Raw genomic sequence first — 15,621 nt, 5'->3', positions numbered from 1 at the left:
CCGTCCGTCCGCCCATCCATCCACGCCCTTCAAAACTCCCCACTCCCAGAGGAGAGCAAGAACGAACTACTTCCGGAGCTATATATATATATATATATATATGCAACACTCCTTGCCGCCAATGACGATAAACGTGACATGTTAAACACTCCTTCCCGCCCTACTTGTTCACACCACTTATACCCTCCCGTCTCGCGGCGCCTCCTACCCCACCGCCTCCGCCTCCCCCTCCTCTCCCCGTCCCTTTCCCCTTACCTCCCCTCGATCCTGACCCCAACCCTCCGCCTACATTTCCGCTCCCACCCTTCCCCTCTCCCCCACTCTTCCCGCCACCTCTCCCGCCACCCCCTTTCCCCCCTTTCCCACCCCTCTGTCCCTGTGCTTGGCCCCTTCCCCTCCCATTTCCCCCACTGCCAGCAGCAGAAGCATTATTACTACCGCCGCCGCCGCCGCCGCCGCCACCACCCTGCTGTCGGCCCCTCCGCATACTCTCCTCCCTCCGCCTCTCCTCCTCTTGCATCCTCCGACTCTCCGCATCCCACCACTCCTGAAAGGCCTGCTCCTGCTGGATCTCCTGCAGCGACCGTTTCGCGACCGCCTCTTTGACAATCTGCTTGTCGCGCGTCTGCTGGCCCATGATATCCTCCATGCTCAGGCCTAGCAGTGGCTCCGTCTTTGGCTGCGGTGCCAAGTAGATCTTTGAGTGGGGAACCAAAGGCGTGGCTTTGGCTTGCGCTTGTTGGTCCGGCTGCCGTGGTAGTTTTGCCGGCACAGAAGGAAGGACAGAAGCTCGAGCGTTGGCGCCGTTGCTGCTTGGCTTTGCGGGGATGGACGAGGACGAGCCGCTTGGTGTGCGCTGCCCTGAGAAACGAGTATCAGGCGAGGCGGTTCGTCTTTGGATTGGGATCGATGTCGACGTTGATGCAGATGCTGCTGCATCGGGAGTGAGGAGGCCCTTTGTCTGGTCAGGGTCCGTGGTCTTGGCTAGAGCCTTGCTTTTGTCGGTGGGCGCCGGTTTCCAGGGGGAGTAAGGTTGCCGGTCACTGGACGAACGCTCCCACGCGTTCTTGGGCGCATTAGTCTTGGTGGCGAGCAGGGCTGCTTGGGCGGCCTGCGCTGCTTGTTGCTGTCGTTTTTTTTCCTTTTGTGACATCTTTGGCTGGGCCGATTTGGGTGTCGACTCCTTCGCCCTTTGTGCTGCCAGACCTGCTGAGAGAGCGGACTGGTTCGTTGTTTCCGATTGGATAATGTCACGGAGATCTAGCTTTGAGGTGGGTGTAACCGCAGCTCCCCAGGGCTTCCCCGATTTGACTGGTGTCGGCGCTTGCTGCGGATCTAGAGGGCTGCCTGGGGGGGATGGTTCGAGGCTTATGCGTATTCTCTTGCCCGTGCTTTTCCAAGAACTGCCCAGCGGAGCAACTTGATCCAGGTCAGATGTCCCTTCCGCCGGCTTCTGAGCTCTCAGCGAGGGGCTGTTCACAGGCGAGGTGTCCTCCTCATCCATACTGAAGATAAGATCTCCTTGCGACGCCTTTGGCCGCAGGCTAGGACTTGACGGTTCATTTCGTTCAGTTTTCGAGACCTTCCTGACTCTATCAGGCGTCGGAGTGACAGGGCCGGAGTCGTCAAGACTGCCATATCTAGTCTTCACTGACGACGAAAACTTCTTGTCGTCTTCTCTGTGCGCTCTGAACGCCATTTCCTTGATCCTAATGTGCCGCTCCTCGTCAATCTCCTCCGCTAGACTAGGGTTGTTTTCATAGAGAAGCATCTCAGCCCGGCCACTCCTCACAAACGGGGACTGAGCGGCCTGGTTGCTGCGAACAACTTCATCTAACTCGAGAAGCAAGTCCTCGTCAAGCTCGTCTAGGAGGTGGTTCTCCAGCATCGTCTCGAGCTGCAGACAAATGTACTCCAGCCCGGCATCCTTGAACTCGGTCACTGAACATGGACTGATAGCGTTCAGGAGGTGTGCAATATTGCGAATCGTCGCAAACCTGCCCATGACCTGCTGGCAAATCTGTGATAGGCGATCCAGCATCAGGTAGTTGGCAATGGACATGACTTCCATCACGAGGTCCAGGAAGTCGTCCAATGAGTCGCAGACAGTGGGGTCAAAGATCTCCGGGCCAGAATCCCCGTAGAGATACTGAAGGACGTAGTTGAATGCCTCGGGGTCCATATGGCTCAGATCAATCTCGGTCCGGTCTACAGGGCCGCTGCTGGAATCCTGTGCTGCGCGGCGTCCCGCGAGCCACATCCCACCCGAGCGTCCGTGGTAGAGACCTTCGAACCAGAGACACCGCCGGCAAACAAAGGTACTATGGACTGGAACTTCGGCTCCGTCAAGCTCTAATAGCGCATCCCCATCTGCAAAGAAACGTGGATCCTTGATTGCGAGCTGGAAATCCCGGTCCATGCATTTCTTCGGTTCCACCTGCAGTCTTGCAGACGCCTCGAGGCTGCTCATATTGAGGCGGGTGGCGAGTCTCATGACCTCCAGACGGATCTGGCGGTACCTGTACGCCAAGGACGGAACAAGACCAGTGAAGTTCCAAACCGGTATCACTTTGTCTTCGTACGCAAACAGAACAAAATTAAGCAGCGAGACGAGGTCCAGCCCCTGGAAGCAAACTAGCGTCCTGCTGTCGACATCGCTAATGCTGAAAAGTTCATGGGCAAATGAGCCGGCCTTGCGGAATTGCGCAAGGGCACCCCGCAGCACGGGACTTCGGGCGGAGAGCAGCCAACCATGGATGGGTATCTTGATGTCAGGCGAAGAAGACGTGCAGACAGCTGCATCTAATGGATCGTTCCGATACGACCAAGCTGTGAGGTGTTGCAGCAGGTCCTCATCTAGCTCAGAGGACTTGAGCACCTCAAAGGCCACGGGGCCAATTCGGTCTCGGAGAGTTTCGTGCTCCCAGAACTTCATAGTTTCGTCCTTTTGCTTCTTCGGCCTCGACGCCTCGAATCCGTCTAAGCAGTTCAATGGTGCCACGTCTTCCCAAAGGGACTGGTCGCCGATTGCCAGCTGCTCCTTCATCACATCCGAGTCCTGCCGGATAGCGGCAAAGGCACCGTATGCTGAGGCTCGAACCGCGACAACCTTGGTAATGTACGGTACTCGTTGGAACTTGAAGTCCTTGCGCTTGGATTCCGACGGCCAGGAAGACGCATCTTTGGCCTTCGCTCGTTTTATCCTCCGCCATACAGCCCCGGATTGGGTGCTGATGATGACGGAACCATGTTCACCTACGCCAATAGAACGGACACCATCCTGCCTGGCATTCCAGATACACTGCGGCTGCGTAACAGCGCCCTTGATCTTGGAAGGATTCGTTGTGGACGTGGCCGTTGGGTTAGCCTCGGCCTTGTGATCCAAATTCATGGTGAATAGGTCGCCGCGGTTTGTGAGCGCTGCAATCGTTTCCCCGCTAGACGTGACGTAACGAATCTGATTCCACGCCGGCTCGTAGCGAGTCGAAAGCTTGATATTGCCCGCCAGATCCAGGGTTGCAAGGGGAAATTTGACAATGTGGTACCCATACGCGGTAAACACACAGACGGTGTGATTCTGCAGCAAGACTGTTGTTGCCTTGTCGATCGCGGTCACCATGACAATCGGAGATGAGAATAGGGATGCCGCGACTTTTCTGGGCGTTTGCTGGAATTCGAGTGATCTAGAGTCGGCGTCCATCAAGGCTAGTTGGCCAACGTTCTTGCCCCAGCAGTACAGAGAGGTCCCGGTATGCGCGACAGAGTGTATCGAAGAGGCGGCAATCCCAACAATGACCTCCTTTTTCAGAGGGCCGAAAACCTGGCGCGGCACGGTGCTGATCGGGTCTTCATCCTTCTTGGCTGGCTCAGGAAGGGCGTAGCCCAATTGAAACTGAGCATTATTGCCCCAGGTCCAGAGCGCCCCCGTATCATCGATGGCCATGGAATGGTTCTGGCCGAGGGCTACCTGGACGACTTTTCTGTCGCTGAACGGCCCCTGAACGGGAGTATAGGTGAAGCGTGTGTTCTCATCCCCGAGGCCGAGTCGTCCGCCGCGGCCAATGCCGCAGACATAGAGGTTCGACACAGGGTCTGTCGTTAGCACAGCACTGTGCAGTTTCGCCAAGACAACGTCTTGAATCACCAGTGGCCGATTCAAGACCAGCGTGGGAATCTTCTTCACGTCTTGAAACGCAGGTCCGTCTTCACCTGCCCCTTGGAGATATTCGCGATAAAACCTTTGCAGCAAGTGATCTGGGCGCTTGAGGAATACGCGTTCCGGAAACTGGCGGTCGTCCTCATCACCAAAGCCCAAAGAGAGGTTCCTGTTGCTGCCGAATGCATATAAGTCCTCACCCGAGGAATCCATGACCTTGGTGTTCCTACCCCTGCATCAGACTCTGAGAGGGCAGAGATAGAACGCAACTAAAACTCACGTAGCCTTATTTAGAAACACCTCGGTATCGTCGCTGTCAGAGCCATCGTCGGATTTTTCACGTTGGACTAATTCCTTCAAACTACGTTCGCCGACGGTCGAGTGATACAAGTCGAACGGGCTGTTGCCCTCATGATCCTTCGTCTTGATGAGCTGCCCAACCCGATGTAGCGAAGCCGTGTGTCCAGTTAAGTGCTTACGCTCCTTCTCGAGGAGAAGCCTAGCGATGGATATGTTGCCCGCATATAGCGCCCGATGAAGCGCATTCCAGCCACTCTCGGGGTCTTGAACGTATATGTCGATGGCGGGGTGTTCGAGCAGGGCTTCCACGAACGAGATGGCGTTCTCAGCCGTCGAGGACGCTGCGCGCAGCAAGATGGTGAGACCGACGTGGTCGCGGCTGTTGACTTCGTGACGTCCGAGGGTCGCATGCCCATGGCGAGTGCTCCCGGAACCTGTTCCAAAGCCCGGGAGCTTGCGGGACTTGGTCGCTGTGCGCGGCGAGGTGCCATAACCAGAACTTCCGCCTCCGCCCGAAGCAGCTAGATTGGGATTCCGACTGCCATTCTGTGCGCCATAGCTGGCGGGCGCAAGAAGGCGACGAAATTTGTCGACATCGTCTTCCCAGTAATGTTTCCACAAGAGGTGAGTCATGTGCTGGATGCTTGCCGCGGGACGTCCCTCGAATGCTTCGGATGCACCTCGCTGTGGTCTCGGTGGATCACGGCCTGTTTAAAGGTGCGGTATGAAGCGCAACGAAGACTTCCACGCGTGGATTCTCGGACTGAATCCCCAGTGCAATGTGATGGAGACCAATGGGTGCAATTTTGCTGACAGGTGGCGATTTCGGTGCAAGGACCCGGCCGCTTCGGATGGATGTCGACGGGCGTGTTCTGAGCGATGATCGGCGCTCAACTGCTCTCTTCTCAAGCTGGTTGTTGCGATGCTCCACGTAAGCAGGAAATGAGACAGCGACCGTGTTCTCTGCAATTATTTGGGGAAAGCAGGGGATTTATATGCGTCGCGAAAAGAGGTTAGGTGCTAGATTGCCCGTTCGTGAATCATGAGCAATCATCGAGATAGCCCCGCGTTATTCAATTACTCCCTGGTCCAGGGCTTTCAAGCCAGCCAATCGGGAGACTGGTTCAATGCTCATGCTTCGAGCTCTTGCAGATAACAGCCCAGTCGCAAGTCTGTTGAGATGCAAGATTAGGATACCTGCATTGGATTTTGAACATGCATATGGAAGGTCGGAGCATATATGCGGTAAACTGAGCAGCTGTGCGTTTCTTTATACTTGACTGCGCCTTGGCAGGCTGTGGAAAGAGCGACCTTTTCCCGATATTCGTTTCCGTTTCCAGGCCCTTATGTAATCGAGTACGGTAGCGGCGTTAGGTGGCAGGGCATGCGCTGCGCAGATCTGAACCAGGGGGCTGGGCTCTCCGATGTCGTCTCCCCGCGGATGAATCTGCCCAGTTGTGGGGGCCCGCAGGTGAATCGCAGGAACCTACTTCAGTGCAACACCGCGGCTTGCCGAGTTCGGGTGACAACCTATCAACTTTTTTTTTTCTGCATTCCGCTGCTTTGATACTAATATCCTAGACAGCTCTCGTTCCTTTTGACTTTTGACTTTTGACTTTTTTCCCCCTCTTTCTCCAGTTTTGGCCCTAGACCACTTCTGACATCGCAAGATGGCATCAGAAAAGGCCCCGCTGCCATTTGGCTACACCTTCATGGCCGGTAAGCAGCTTCCGAAGCATCCACGAAAACAGCTCGCAAAAACCCGGGCGGCTAACCATGACGACTACCAGGCGCCGTTGCTGGCGTTTCCGAAGTACGCTGGCCGATGATTCCGATGCAGCTCAATTGACCTGCTAACACGTGTTTGCGCGTAGATTCTGGTTATGTAAGTCACCGCCAGTTGTGGTCGCGTGTCCCGGAAACTGACCCCGCTACTTGTTAGGTACCCCCTAGATGTCGTCAAGACAAGAGTGTGAGAAAGCGCCACTGGCCCATATCGATGCGCCCCGGCTGACGACCGAGCAGACAGCTTCAGACGGGCAAGGGCGCTGGTGCCGATACATACAATGGCATGCTGGACTGCTTCCAGAAGATCATCCGCAATGAGGGGTATGCATGGCCTGGCTGGTTCGCGGATGCGCCGGAAATGGTGGTGTTGACCTTTTGTCAGCTTCTCGAGACTGTACCGCGGCATCACGGCCCCAATCCTCATGGAGGCGCCCAAGCGTGCCACCAAGTTCGCCGCCAACGACAAATGGGGGAAGTTCTACCGGGAGCTGTTTGGCCAGCAGACCATGACGCAGTCCCTGTCGGTCCTGACGGGTGCCTCGGCCGGTGCGACAGAGTCTTTCGTCGTGGTGCCCTTCGAGCTAGTCAAGATCCGCCTCCAGGACAAGGCGTCGGCCGGCAAGTACAACGGCATGATTGATGTCGTCGTCAAGACAGTGCGTAATGAGGGTATTCTGGCCATGTATAACGGTCTCGAATCCACATTATGGCGCCATATCCTTTGGAACGCCGGCTACTTCGGCTGCATCTTCCAGGTCCGCCAGTTGCTCCCCAAGGCCGAGACCAAGAAGGGCCAGACAGCCAACGATATTCTCGCCGGTACCGTCGGCGGAACCGTCGGCACTATTCTCAACACACCCATGGATGTTGTCAAGTCCCGGATTCAGAACACGGTCAAGGTTGCAGGGCAGACGCCTAAATACAACTGGGCATGGCCGGCTGTGGCCACGGTTGCCAAGGAAGAAGGATTTGGTGCTCTCTACAAGGGCTTCGTGCCCAAGGTTCTGAGGTTGGGCCCCGGCGGTGGTATCTTGCTCGTCGTCTACACCGGGGTGATGGACTTTTTCCGCAAGATGAGGGACGGTGAGGCTTAGGTGGGATGGAAGATACCTTACAGGCGGGTATTATTTGTTGTTGTATATAAAGGACAAACCGGGGGCGCACAGAGCAAAGATAGAGCATATTTCTGTACTGGGCTACCATTGTTTCTGCTTAGACTTCCTGGAGTTATCCTTACATTAGAAATAATTGGCAACAATCCATCCCTGGCTAGATTCAGTTGCGGCGAAGTGCTGGAAAGTGTTGTGCCCTGTTTATTGCTGGGTTTACCTGGCAATCATGCTAGCGATTCAGTTTTTACGTTGATAAACTCGCTTTTTTTCTGATTACTCGTCTATTATTGAAGTCAATGTTGCTGTAAATCAGTTGCCCGCTGCCGGTGATTCCGTATCACACAACCCATTTCAGCTCCTTTTCAAAATACTCTCTACAAAGTCAATGTAAAGTTGTACTCATACTTGTTATTTTTCTTATTATTATTGTTCATATGCTGCTCTACTTCTGAAGGGTGTGCCCGCCTTCTGCCGCTATTTACATCGGAAAATCGTGCCATATGGGCCGGCTGAAACCTGCATCAAGTAACAGGAAACAACAATACCAAAGGCTAGTCAGTTACAACAGAAAGATAATAATTTATTACTTCCATGTGTAACAGACTAAGAGGTCCCCTGCATTCATGATATTTATTATTTTATACGGACAAAATCAGTTATGTAGATGCTGCCAGTCGTTAACAGCTGTCAATGTAATCTGACAGCTGCGAACTATCTGTTCGATGCAATCCACGTGATTTCGCGTGATAATCGCCACAGGGGCAGGCGCGGGTTGACGTGGGCTCATGACTTCGCCACGGGTGGTGTGAAAAGCTCCGCATACCATTAGAACACCCTGCGGCGGGCGCCACAAGATTTCCTATACCTCATCGCAATATTTGGTACAACCTCACAGATATGGTGGCCAGAAAACGCGCTGCGCCTGCCGACGCGAGCCCGAGGGTCACGCGGAGTGTCACCTCACGATCCGGCTCACGGAAGGCAACTGCCGGCAGAAATGCCGCAGTTCCAGATGTATACCGAGAAATGTTGGTTGAGGCGAGAGCCGAGATTGCGCATCAGGACGCCGGCACCTCTGAACGGCCGTTGAAACGGAAGCGTCCAGGGGAGAGACGCGTCCAGTCCGACACGCCCAAGGAAGACAATGGCCAGATGGCCAAGCCGAACAAACAGAAACCATCTAACACACTCAACGATGAGGCCAGTGACGACGAAAATATTGAATTTGAAGACGTCTTGCCCCCTCCCACAGTACAGACCATTACCAGAGACTCTGACGATGACGACGAAGATGCCGACGACGAGCTTGCGTTTGAGGAAGTAGAGATTGAGCCGGGGGGGCCGTCAAGTGCATTGGTTGATGACGAGCCCAAGGAGTTGAGTCTAGATCTCTCTGCTCATATGGCTATGGCTGCACCGCGACGTGGAGACCGCCGCAAGGCCATTAATAGAGAGGAAAAAGAACGCCGCGTCGAGATCCACAAGTTGCACCTTCTCTGCCTCCTCTCGCACGTGGAGCGTAGGAACTGGTGGTGTAACGACCCCAACGTTCAGGATGCCCTTCGACCGCTGCTTCCAGAGAAGACAGCCACTCTGTTAGTTCCTAGGGCCACGCTGAACCAGTTCGGGCGGACAGAATCCCTGAAGCAAGGTCTGCAGGAGGCCAAGGAGATGTTCAGGTTGAAATTCGCCATCACGGAACGGGGGTTACGGAGGGCGTTGTGGGCAGAGGACGAAGAACAGCTTAAAAATGTACGTAGGTGCTTATTATCTCAGCCGCTATCTAGGCTAATGCAACTCCCTAGTACCGACTTCCAGACGACTTTGACTCAGTCCTGGAGAAGAGCGATTTTCTCGAGGCAGCACGAACACTCAAAGGCTCCCGGGACGTTGGCGCCCAGCTGTTTTGCGCTCTCCTGCGGTCAGCCGGGGTCAATGCTCGGTTGGTTTGCTCTCTGCAGCCCCTGTCCTGTGTCCCGGGTGCCCCTCCGATGCCAAAGCAACGAACTCCCCAACCCCAGCAGCGTCAGCCGTCAAAGGCCGAACTTTACGCAGCAGCAGTGGCAAAACACGAAACGAAATTCCCCGAATTCCAAGCCAGCTCCACGACGCCCTCTCCCCGCCGGCGGCTTGGCCATCCACATGCCGCCGCATACAACATCCCCTCCATGGCTGTCCCATCCCACCCAACCCCTCAGCCAGCCCCCGTAACTCCCAAGAAAATCCGCGGCGAGTCCACCTTTCCAGTCTATTGGACCGAAGTCCTGGACGTAGCCCACCAAAAATGGTACCCGGTCGACCCGCTCGTCACCAACACACAACGGAAACCCCGCGCCCTCGAACCCCCGGCCTCAGATTCCTTAAACAGCATGAGCTACGTCGTCGCGTTCGACGCTGACGGAAGCGCGCGGGACGTGACCCGCCGCTACGCCAAAGCGTACAACTCCAAGACCCGCAAGATGCGCATCGACAACCCCATGACATCATCATCAACAACAATCACCGCCACCACTAGCAGCACCAGTAACCCAAGCAACGACCCCCGCTCAGGGTGGTGGCCGCGTCTCGCCCTGCGGCGGTACACCCGCCCCGTACAGACCGACCTCGACCAGATCGAGCTGAACGAGCTGGCCGCCGAGGAGGCGCGCGAGCCCATGCCGCGCAACGTGGCCGACTTCAAGGACCACCCCGTGTACGCCCTGGAGCGGCACCTCCGGCGACACGAGGTGCTCCGACCCGGGGCGCAAGCCGCCGGGACGGTCAGCGCGGGGGCCAAGGCCGGTGCGAAGCTGGAGAGGGTCTATCGGCGGGCGGATGTGAGGGTTGCCAGGACGAGGGAGAAGTGGTATCGCTTGGGGAGGGTGGTGAAGGAGGGGGAGGAGGCGGTTAAGATTCTTCCGAAGCGGAAGGGTAGGAGGAAGGGGGGAAGATTTGGTAGTGACTACGGGGATGACGGGGAGGAAGAGGAGGAGGATGATGATCCAGACCGGGTGGGGCTGTTCGGGGATGCGCTGGGGGGGACGCCGATATATATGCTGGAGCAGACCGAGCTGTACACCGCGCCGCCTGTGGTGGGCGGACGCGTGCCGAAGAACAAGTTTGGGAACGTGGATGTTTACGTTCCCAGCATGGTCCCACCGGGAGGGGTGCATATAACCCATGAACGGGCCGCGCAGGCGGCGTTTATTCTGGGGGTGGATTATGCACCTGCGCTGACTGGGTTTGAGTTTAAGGGGAGATATGGCACGGCTGTGCTGAAGGGGGTTGTCGTGCCTGAGGAGGCCGGAGAGGCGGTACAGGCAGTCGTGGAGGGGCTAGAGGATATGGAGGCTGAGATGGAACGGGAGAGGAGGACAAAGGCTGCGTTGAGGATGTGGAGTCGGTTTTTGAAGGGGTTGAGAATTAGGGAGAGGATTTGGGCAGGAGTGGATGAAGCGGAGGTGGTGGAAGGGGAGGGAGTTGAAGATAATGGGAAGGGGAAGGGGAAGGGGAAGGAGTTGGTAACCGAAGCGGATGCTGGTATGGAAGACGCTGGGAGTGACGATGATATGGGAGGAGGGGGTTTTTTTGTGCCGGATGAAGAGGATGACGGCGGTGGTGGGGGGTTTTTGGTTGAATAAGGTGCTCAATCTTTACAAGGGTTTGGCGCAGCAGACCATATAGGACACTGGGTGACAACGGTTGATGGGGCTTACGGAAAAAGCGAGGCATATATATCTTGATTAAATTACTCGCAGGCGACTACGCGTGCCATTCACAAACTACATTTTGGATACGACAAGCACTAGGAATGACTTTCTACGCACGTGCATTCCGAGAGATCGTCTCTTCGGACTGTCAAAGGCATCTTGCTATACAGTAGGTTATTAATATAGAGCCCCTCTTGATATTTACTCGTTCCATTTTCTATCCTTCTCTTCATTTCTATCTATTTCTCCGGCATCTCCGGAGGTCGCATGTCCTTTATCGTTGGTTCGGATTAAGCTTCCAAAGTCGTAGTTGTCGGGCCGTGTTGACTCGGACCCCGTCTCCTCCTCTACCGCTATACAATGAAACCTGCAGTCACCGTTCCGAGCCATACGCCACACTGAACCTCAGGAGGTGGAAAGGCAGTAGCAGTACTTGATATCAAGGGCTTCAACGATTAGACTGGCTTATCGGAAGCTCCGGAGAGCATTCTTATACCCAAAGTGTTGATCCTCTGGATTACATCCAGTGTCTGGAGAGGGTAAATGTTCGGACGTTCTCTGGCAAGGCGGCTGTTGTTACTACTGTATCACACTAGGCGAAGTTCATAGACATATGAACGTCTCTCGGAGTCCCCCGGTAGCATACTTGGCACATGACAGTGATATGTTACCGAGAGTAGGGCAGCTGCAACAATATCAGTTATATCTCTATTTTTAAAAGACCCCACGTGAAGCCGATAATCTAAGACACCTTTTGTCCTCGCCTTTACAAGAAAACTATTAAGGGGAATGGATAATATCAATAATCAGTATCTGCCAAGTTATGGTGACTAGCATAGCTCAGTCGTGACTGTCGTCAGTGGAGGTAGCGAGTATGTTGTCTGGAGTGAAACTGGCGTGGATAGGAGGAAGATGAGGTGTACTTGGTAGACTTTACATTGGAAAGGTATATGATGACCCGGCACCTGGTAGATGAGTTCTTGGTGGTTGAAGTCGTGGAAACTGACATGACGAATTTCCTCTGCCTTGCGCAATTAACTCATTACAAGCAGATGCTTCGCAACGCAGTACATATCGAAATCCTCAATCCGCGGCAAAGCCAATCATGGCGGTCTTTGCCTTAGGCTGCAGGACACCTCGACACTTGATCATGCAGATGCTACCAACAGCCTCAACTGATATAATAGTCAACGACGGATCTGTAACTGTAGAGCTTGTCCATGTAAATAGCATCTCAACGTCAACAACGCCTCAACGTTAACAGTCCTTTGTGTCGGATGAGGAGCGCGATGAGGGATTATATAAAGGTTTTTTGTTGACGACGGACTGAAGTTCTTGATGAGGGACTTGTCCTTCGGGAGTCAAATAGGGGGGTTAGACGGCGAAGGGCTAGCCCTGGCCAGGAAATTGCTCTTCGACACTGTCAGAGGCGAGACAAATCCTTACCTGTTACCTCCTTTTCGATATGATGGATAGGAATGGGAAATACATTATTAGTTGCCTTGCAAGGCAGGCCAGCAGGGCCCAGAGTCGGTAAAATCCCGGCGAGAACCACGGTTCGTTTTCTTTGCTGGTTGAACGCAGCCCTTACCGGATCTAGACATTCAAGCAACGAATAGACCAGCAACCTCCTATTCCACCAAGCTACCCGGACAAGGAAATAAAGCCTTCCTGTCCTTTCCTCCTATAAGTGAGAAATTTACCATCCACACGGCCTTGGTCAGCCCACAATAGCCTGAAAATGGGCGACAAATCCAACGCCGAAGCCACAGCTCCGCTCCCAAGAAACTGGCCAGCCCACCTACCCTACCTCACGACACCCCGGTACTCACCGCATCTCACCGCTGCCCACATCGCCGGTATCCGCACACGGCCCGACCCATTTGACCCAATCCCAGAGATACCCCGTCGTCTCAAGCCGGGCCCATGTCCGGCTGTCTGCATCACCCCGATCACCGACCCGAACCGTACGTCTCCACCTCCTAATAACTAAATCTCTACAAGTGCAGTAAGTCTAACAAACCCGGAACTAAAAGACCCCGCCCACGGCCAAGCGGGCCTCTTTGCGACCCGCGATCTACGCCCGGGCGAGCTAATCCTACCATACCTGGGCGAGGTGCACATTGGCACCGCGCCCTTCGGCCTCGGGCGTGCATACACCGGCAATGACGGTGGCAATGATTACGACTATGCTAAATCAGACTACGACCTCTGGCTGGATCGGGATGCCGACGTGGCCGTGGACGCTGCGCGCATGGGAAACGAGGCGAGGTTCGTCAACGACTATCGCGGGGTCCCCGGGGCGAAGAGAGCGAATGCCGAATTTCGGGTCGTCTGGGATGCGAGGACGGGGGAGAAGTGCATGGCAGTTTACGTGCTGCCGGCTGGGAAGAGGGCTGTGGGAAAGGCGAGGGTTGTGGGGATTGCAACGGGGGAGGAGGTCCTCGTGAGTTATGGGAGGGGGTTTTGGCAGGGGAGGAGGGAAAGGGAAGGAGAGGAGTGAAGTACGATGTCGGGAGGTATTAGACGGTGGGAGGGGGAGGTTTGAAGAATAACTGTTAAACGTAAGCTCCGTGACGAGTTAGTCCCTTCTCTCATGGAGAGCAAGACTTGAAGGTTGGAACGTGAGCGTGCTCGAATGTTTGTTCCCCCATGCAACCCGGGGCCCAAGGAACTAGGGCTAAGGTATGTACAGAATAGACGACCTCGCCTCTCATGCAGACTTTCACTAATGTACAGGACCCAAGTACTGTACAGGTAAACATATAGTGGCTTCCGTCCGCCTAGGTTACCCCACGATGACGACAGCGGGGTCGATTTCCCCAATCGCAAGGTATCTTGTACCCCGCTCGCTGTTCCATCCCTTCCCAAAGCTTCCACTTTGCAACCAACACCTCCAACGACCCGCTTCGAAATCCAACCTCGTACGGAAAATCCCCATTACTCGCACCTAGCCAAATATCCAGCCGAACAATCACCGCACCTCCTTGGACCACGGCACAACAATCCGACAATGGACCCTCCGCCCGCACCAACAGCAACACCCACCCCATCATCAACATCGTCCTCCACCTCCGCCGACCTCCCACAATTAGCCATCCTCTCACCTTCCTCCTCCCAAACCCGCCGCTTCTGCCCTCCGCAGAAATGCATCAACACGGGCGCCGACCTCGCCCACTTCCTCACCTCCCTCGCCTACCGCGATATCTGCACCTTCATCTACCAGCTTAACCGCGCTCTCTGCCCACGCAGACTCCCCCCCTCGTCCGCCTCCTCCACTGACGCTGTCACCACCGCTGCCACCACCACCACCAGCAGGACAGTACGATCCAAACCCCAAACCCGAATCCGATCCTTCCCCCTCGACTCCCCGCGCCCCAACGAACCCCCCGTCGTCCTCCGCCTCAGGGACATGCTGAGCCAGGTGGAGGCGCTGATCGACGCGGCGCCGCCCGAGGCGGGGCCCCGGCGGTTCGGGAACGTAGCATTCCGGCGCTGGTTTGGCTTACTGGAGGAGAGGGTGGGGGAGTTGTTACGGGGTTGTTTGGGGGATGATTGGCGGTGGGGGGAAGGGGCGATAGAGGAGGTGCAGGCGTATTTCCTGGGAGGGTTTGGGAGCGCGCAGCGGCTGGATTACGGGACGGGGCACGAGCTGAGCTTCTTGGCTTTCCTGGGGGGGCTGTGGAAGTTGGGCGTTTTTCGTGGCGAGACGGAGGGCCCGGGGGATGGGGAGGTGGAGAGGGCGGTGGTGTTGGGTGTTTTTGAGCCGTAAGTGGACGTATTTGAAAAGGTTGAGAGAAGGCGAGGTGCTGACTTGGTGGGCAGATATCTCAGAGTCGTCCGCCGGCTGATCCTCACGTACAACCTCGAACCGGCCGGGTCTCACGGGGTATGGGGTCTCGACGACCACTCCTTCCTGCCGTATATCTTTGGCTCAGCGCAACTCACACGGCCCATCACGGGCTCCGAGCCGATGCCGCTGGAGGGCTCCGCCCCTGGCGCCCCCAAACCCTCGGAGGTGGTCAAGCCCGCCACGGTCGACCTCTACCGTGGCTCCAACATGTACTTCTCCGCTATCGGCTTCATCAACGACGTCAAGAAGGGCCCCTTTTGGGAACACAGTCCCATCCTGTACGACGTCTCGGGCATACAGGACGGCTGGGGCAAGATCAACAAGGGCATGATTAAGATGTTCAATGCCGAGGTGCTCTCCAAGTTCCCCGTGGTGCAGCACTTTCCCTTTGGGTCACTGTTCTCGTGGGACAAGGACCCCGACGCCGCACCGCCGACGCCGTCTATGCATATGGCTAACCAACCGCCCGCCGGCGGTGCGGCAGGCTCTCAACCCGGGGCTGGAACTGGATCGGGGTCCACGGCACCTTTTGCAGGGCCGTCGACGGGGCCGGGAATTCCGTATTCCCGGGCACCGTGGGCTGGGACGAATAGCGAGCCGACACCGCCGCGGGGAGGGGTTCCGAATACCGGGCCGCCCCCGCCAACCTCGTTTCCGCGGGGCGTACCGGGGAGGGCGAATAATCAGTTTTCTGTTACAAAAGCGCCGTGGGCCAGGGACTAA

The 15,621-nt window shown here is 55.9% G+C and overlaps 5 protein-coding genes across 5 annotated transcripts; 4 read left to right on the top strand and 1 right to left on the bottom strand.

Moving 5' to 3' along the window:
- Positions 1-160: 160 nt before the first annotated feature.
- On the bottom strand, positions 161-5,089 carry MFIFM68171_06207 (uncharacterized protein; the record flags this gene model as incomplete). Its single annotated transcript, XM_071061627.1, has 2 exons — positions 161-4,382; positions 4,437-5,089. 2 exons carry the CDS (start codon positions 5,087-5,089, stop codon positions 161-163), a joined length of 4,875 nt encoding a protein of 1,624 aa, XP_070917728.1.
- Positions 5,090-6,126: 1,037 nt separating this feature from the next.
- MFIFM68171_06206 (uncharacterized protein) lies at positions 6,127-7,338 on the top strand (the record flags this gene model as incomplete). Its single annotated transcript, XM_071061626.1, has 6 exons — positions 6,127-6,175; positions 6,247-6,269; positions 6,331-6,341; positions 6,399-6,428; positions 6,482-6,565; positions 6,627-7,338. 6 exons carry the CDS (start codon positions 6,127-6,129, stop codon positions 7,336-7,338), a joined length of 909 nt encoding a protein of 302 aa, XP_070917727.1.
- Positions 7,339-8,253: 915 nt separating this feature from the next.
- On the top strand, positions 8,254-10,976 carry MFIFM68171_06205 (uncharacterized protein; the record flags this gene model as incomplete). The annotated part of the gene is made up of 2 exons (XM_071061625.1): positions 8,254-9,108; positions 9,162-10,976. The coding sequence occupies 2 exons, from the start codon at positions 8,254-8,256 to the stop codon at positions 10,974-10,976; spliced, it is 2,670 nt and encodes an 889-aa protein (XP_070917726.1).
- A 1,810-nt stretch (positions 10,977-12,786) lies between these two features.
- Positions 12,787-13,548, top strand: MFIFM68171_06204 (uncharacterized protein; the record flags this gene model as incomplete). Its single annotated transcript, XM_071061624.1, has 2 exons — positions 12,787-13,012; positions 13,082-13,548. The coding sequence occupies 2 exons, from the start codon at positions 12,787-12,789 to the stop codon at positions 13,546-13,548; spliced, it is 693 nt and encodes a 230-aa protein (XP_070917725.1).
- Positions 13,549-14,058: 510 nt separating this feature from the next.
- Positions 14,059-15,621, top strand: RRD1 (Serine/threonine-protein phosphatase 2A activator 1; the record flags this gene model as incomplete). Its single annotated transcript, XM_071061623.1, has 3 exons — positions 14,059-14,813; positions 14,871-15,373; positions 15,434-15,621. 3 exons carry the CDS (start codon positions 14,059-14,061, stop codon positions 15,619-15,621), a joined length of 1,446 nt encoding a protein of 481 aa, XP_070917724.1.

The sequence above is a fragment of the Madurella fahalii genome, assembly GCF_045866475.1.
Source record: "Madurella fahalii IFM 68171 DNA, scaffold_3, whole genome shotgun sequence".
Taxonomy (NCBI): Eukaryota; Fungi; Ascomycota; class Sordariomycetes; order Sordariales; genus Madurella; species Madurella fahalii.
The sequence above is the reverse complement of the archived record's forward strand: the minus strand, read 5'-3'. Positions and strand labels throughout refer to the sequence as shown.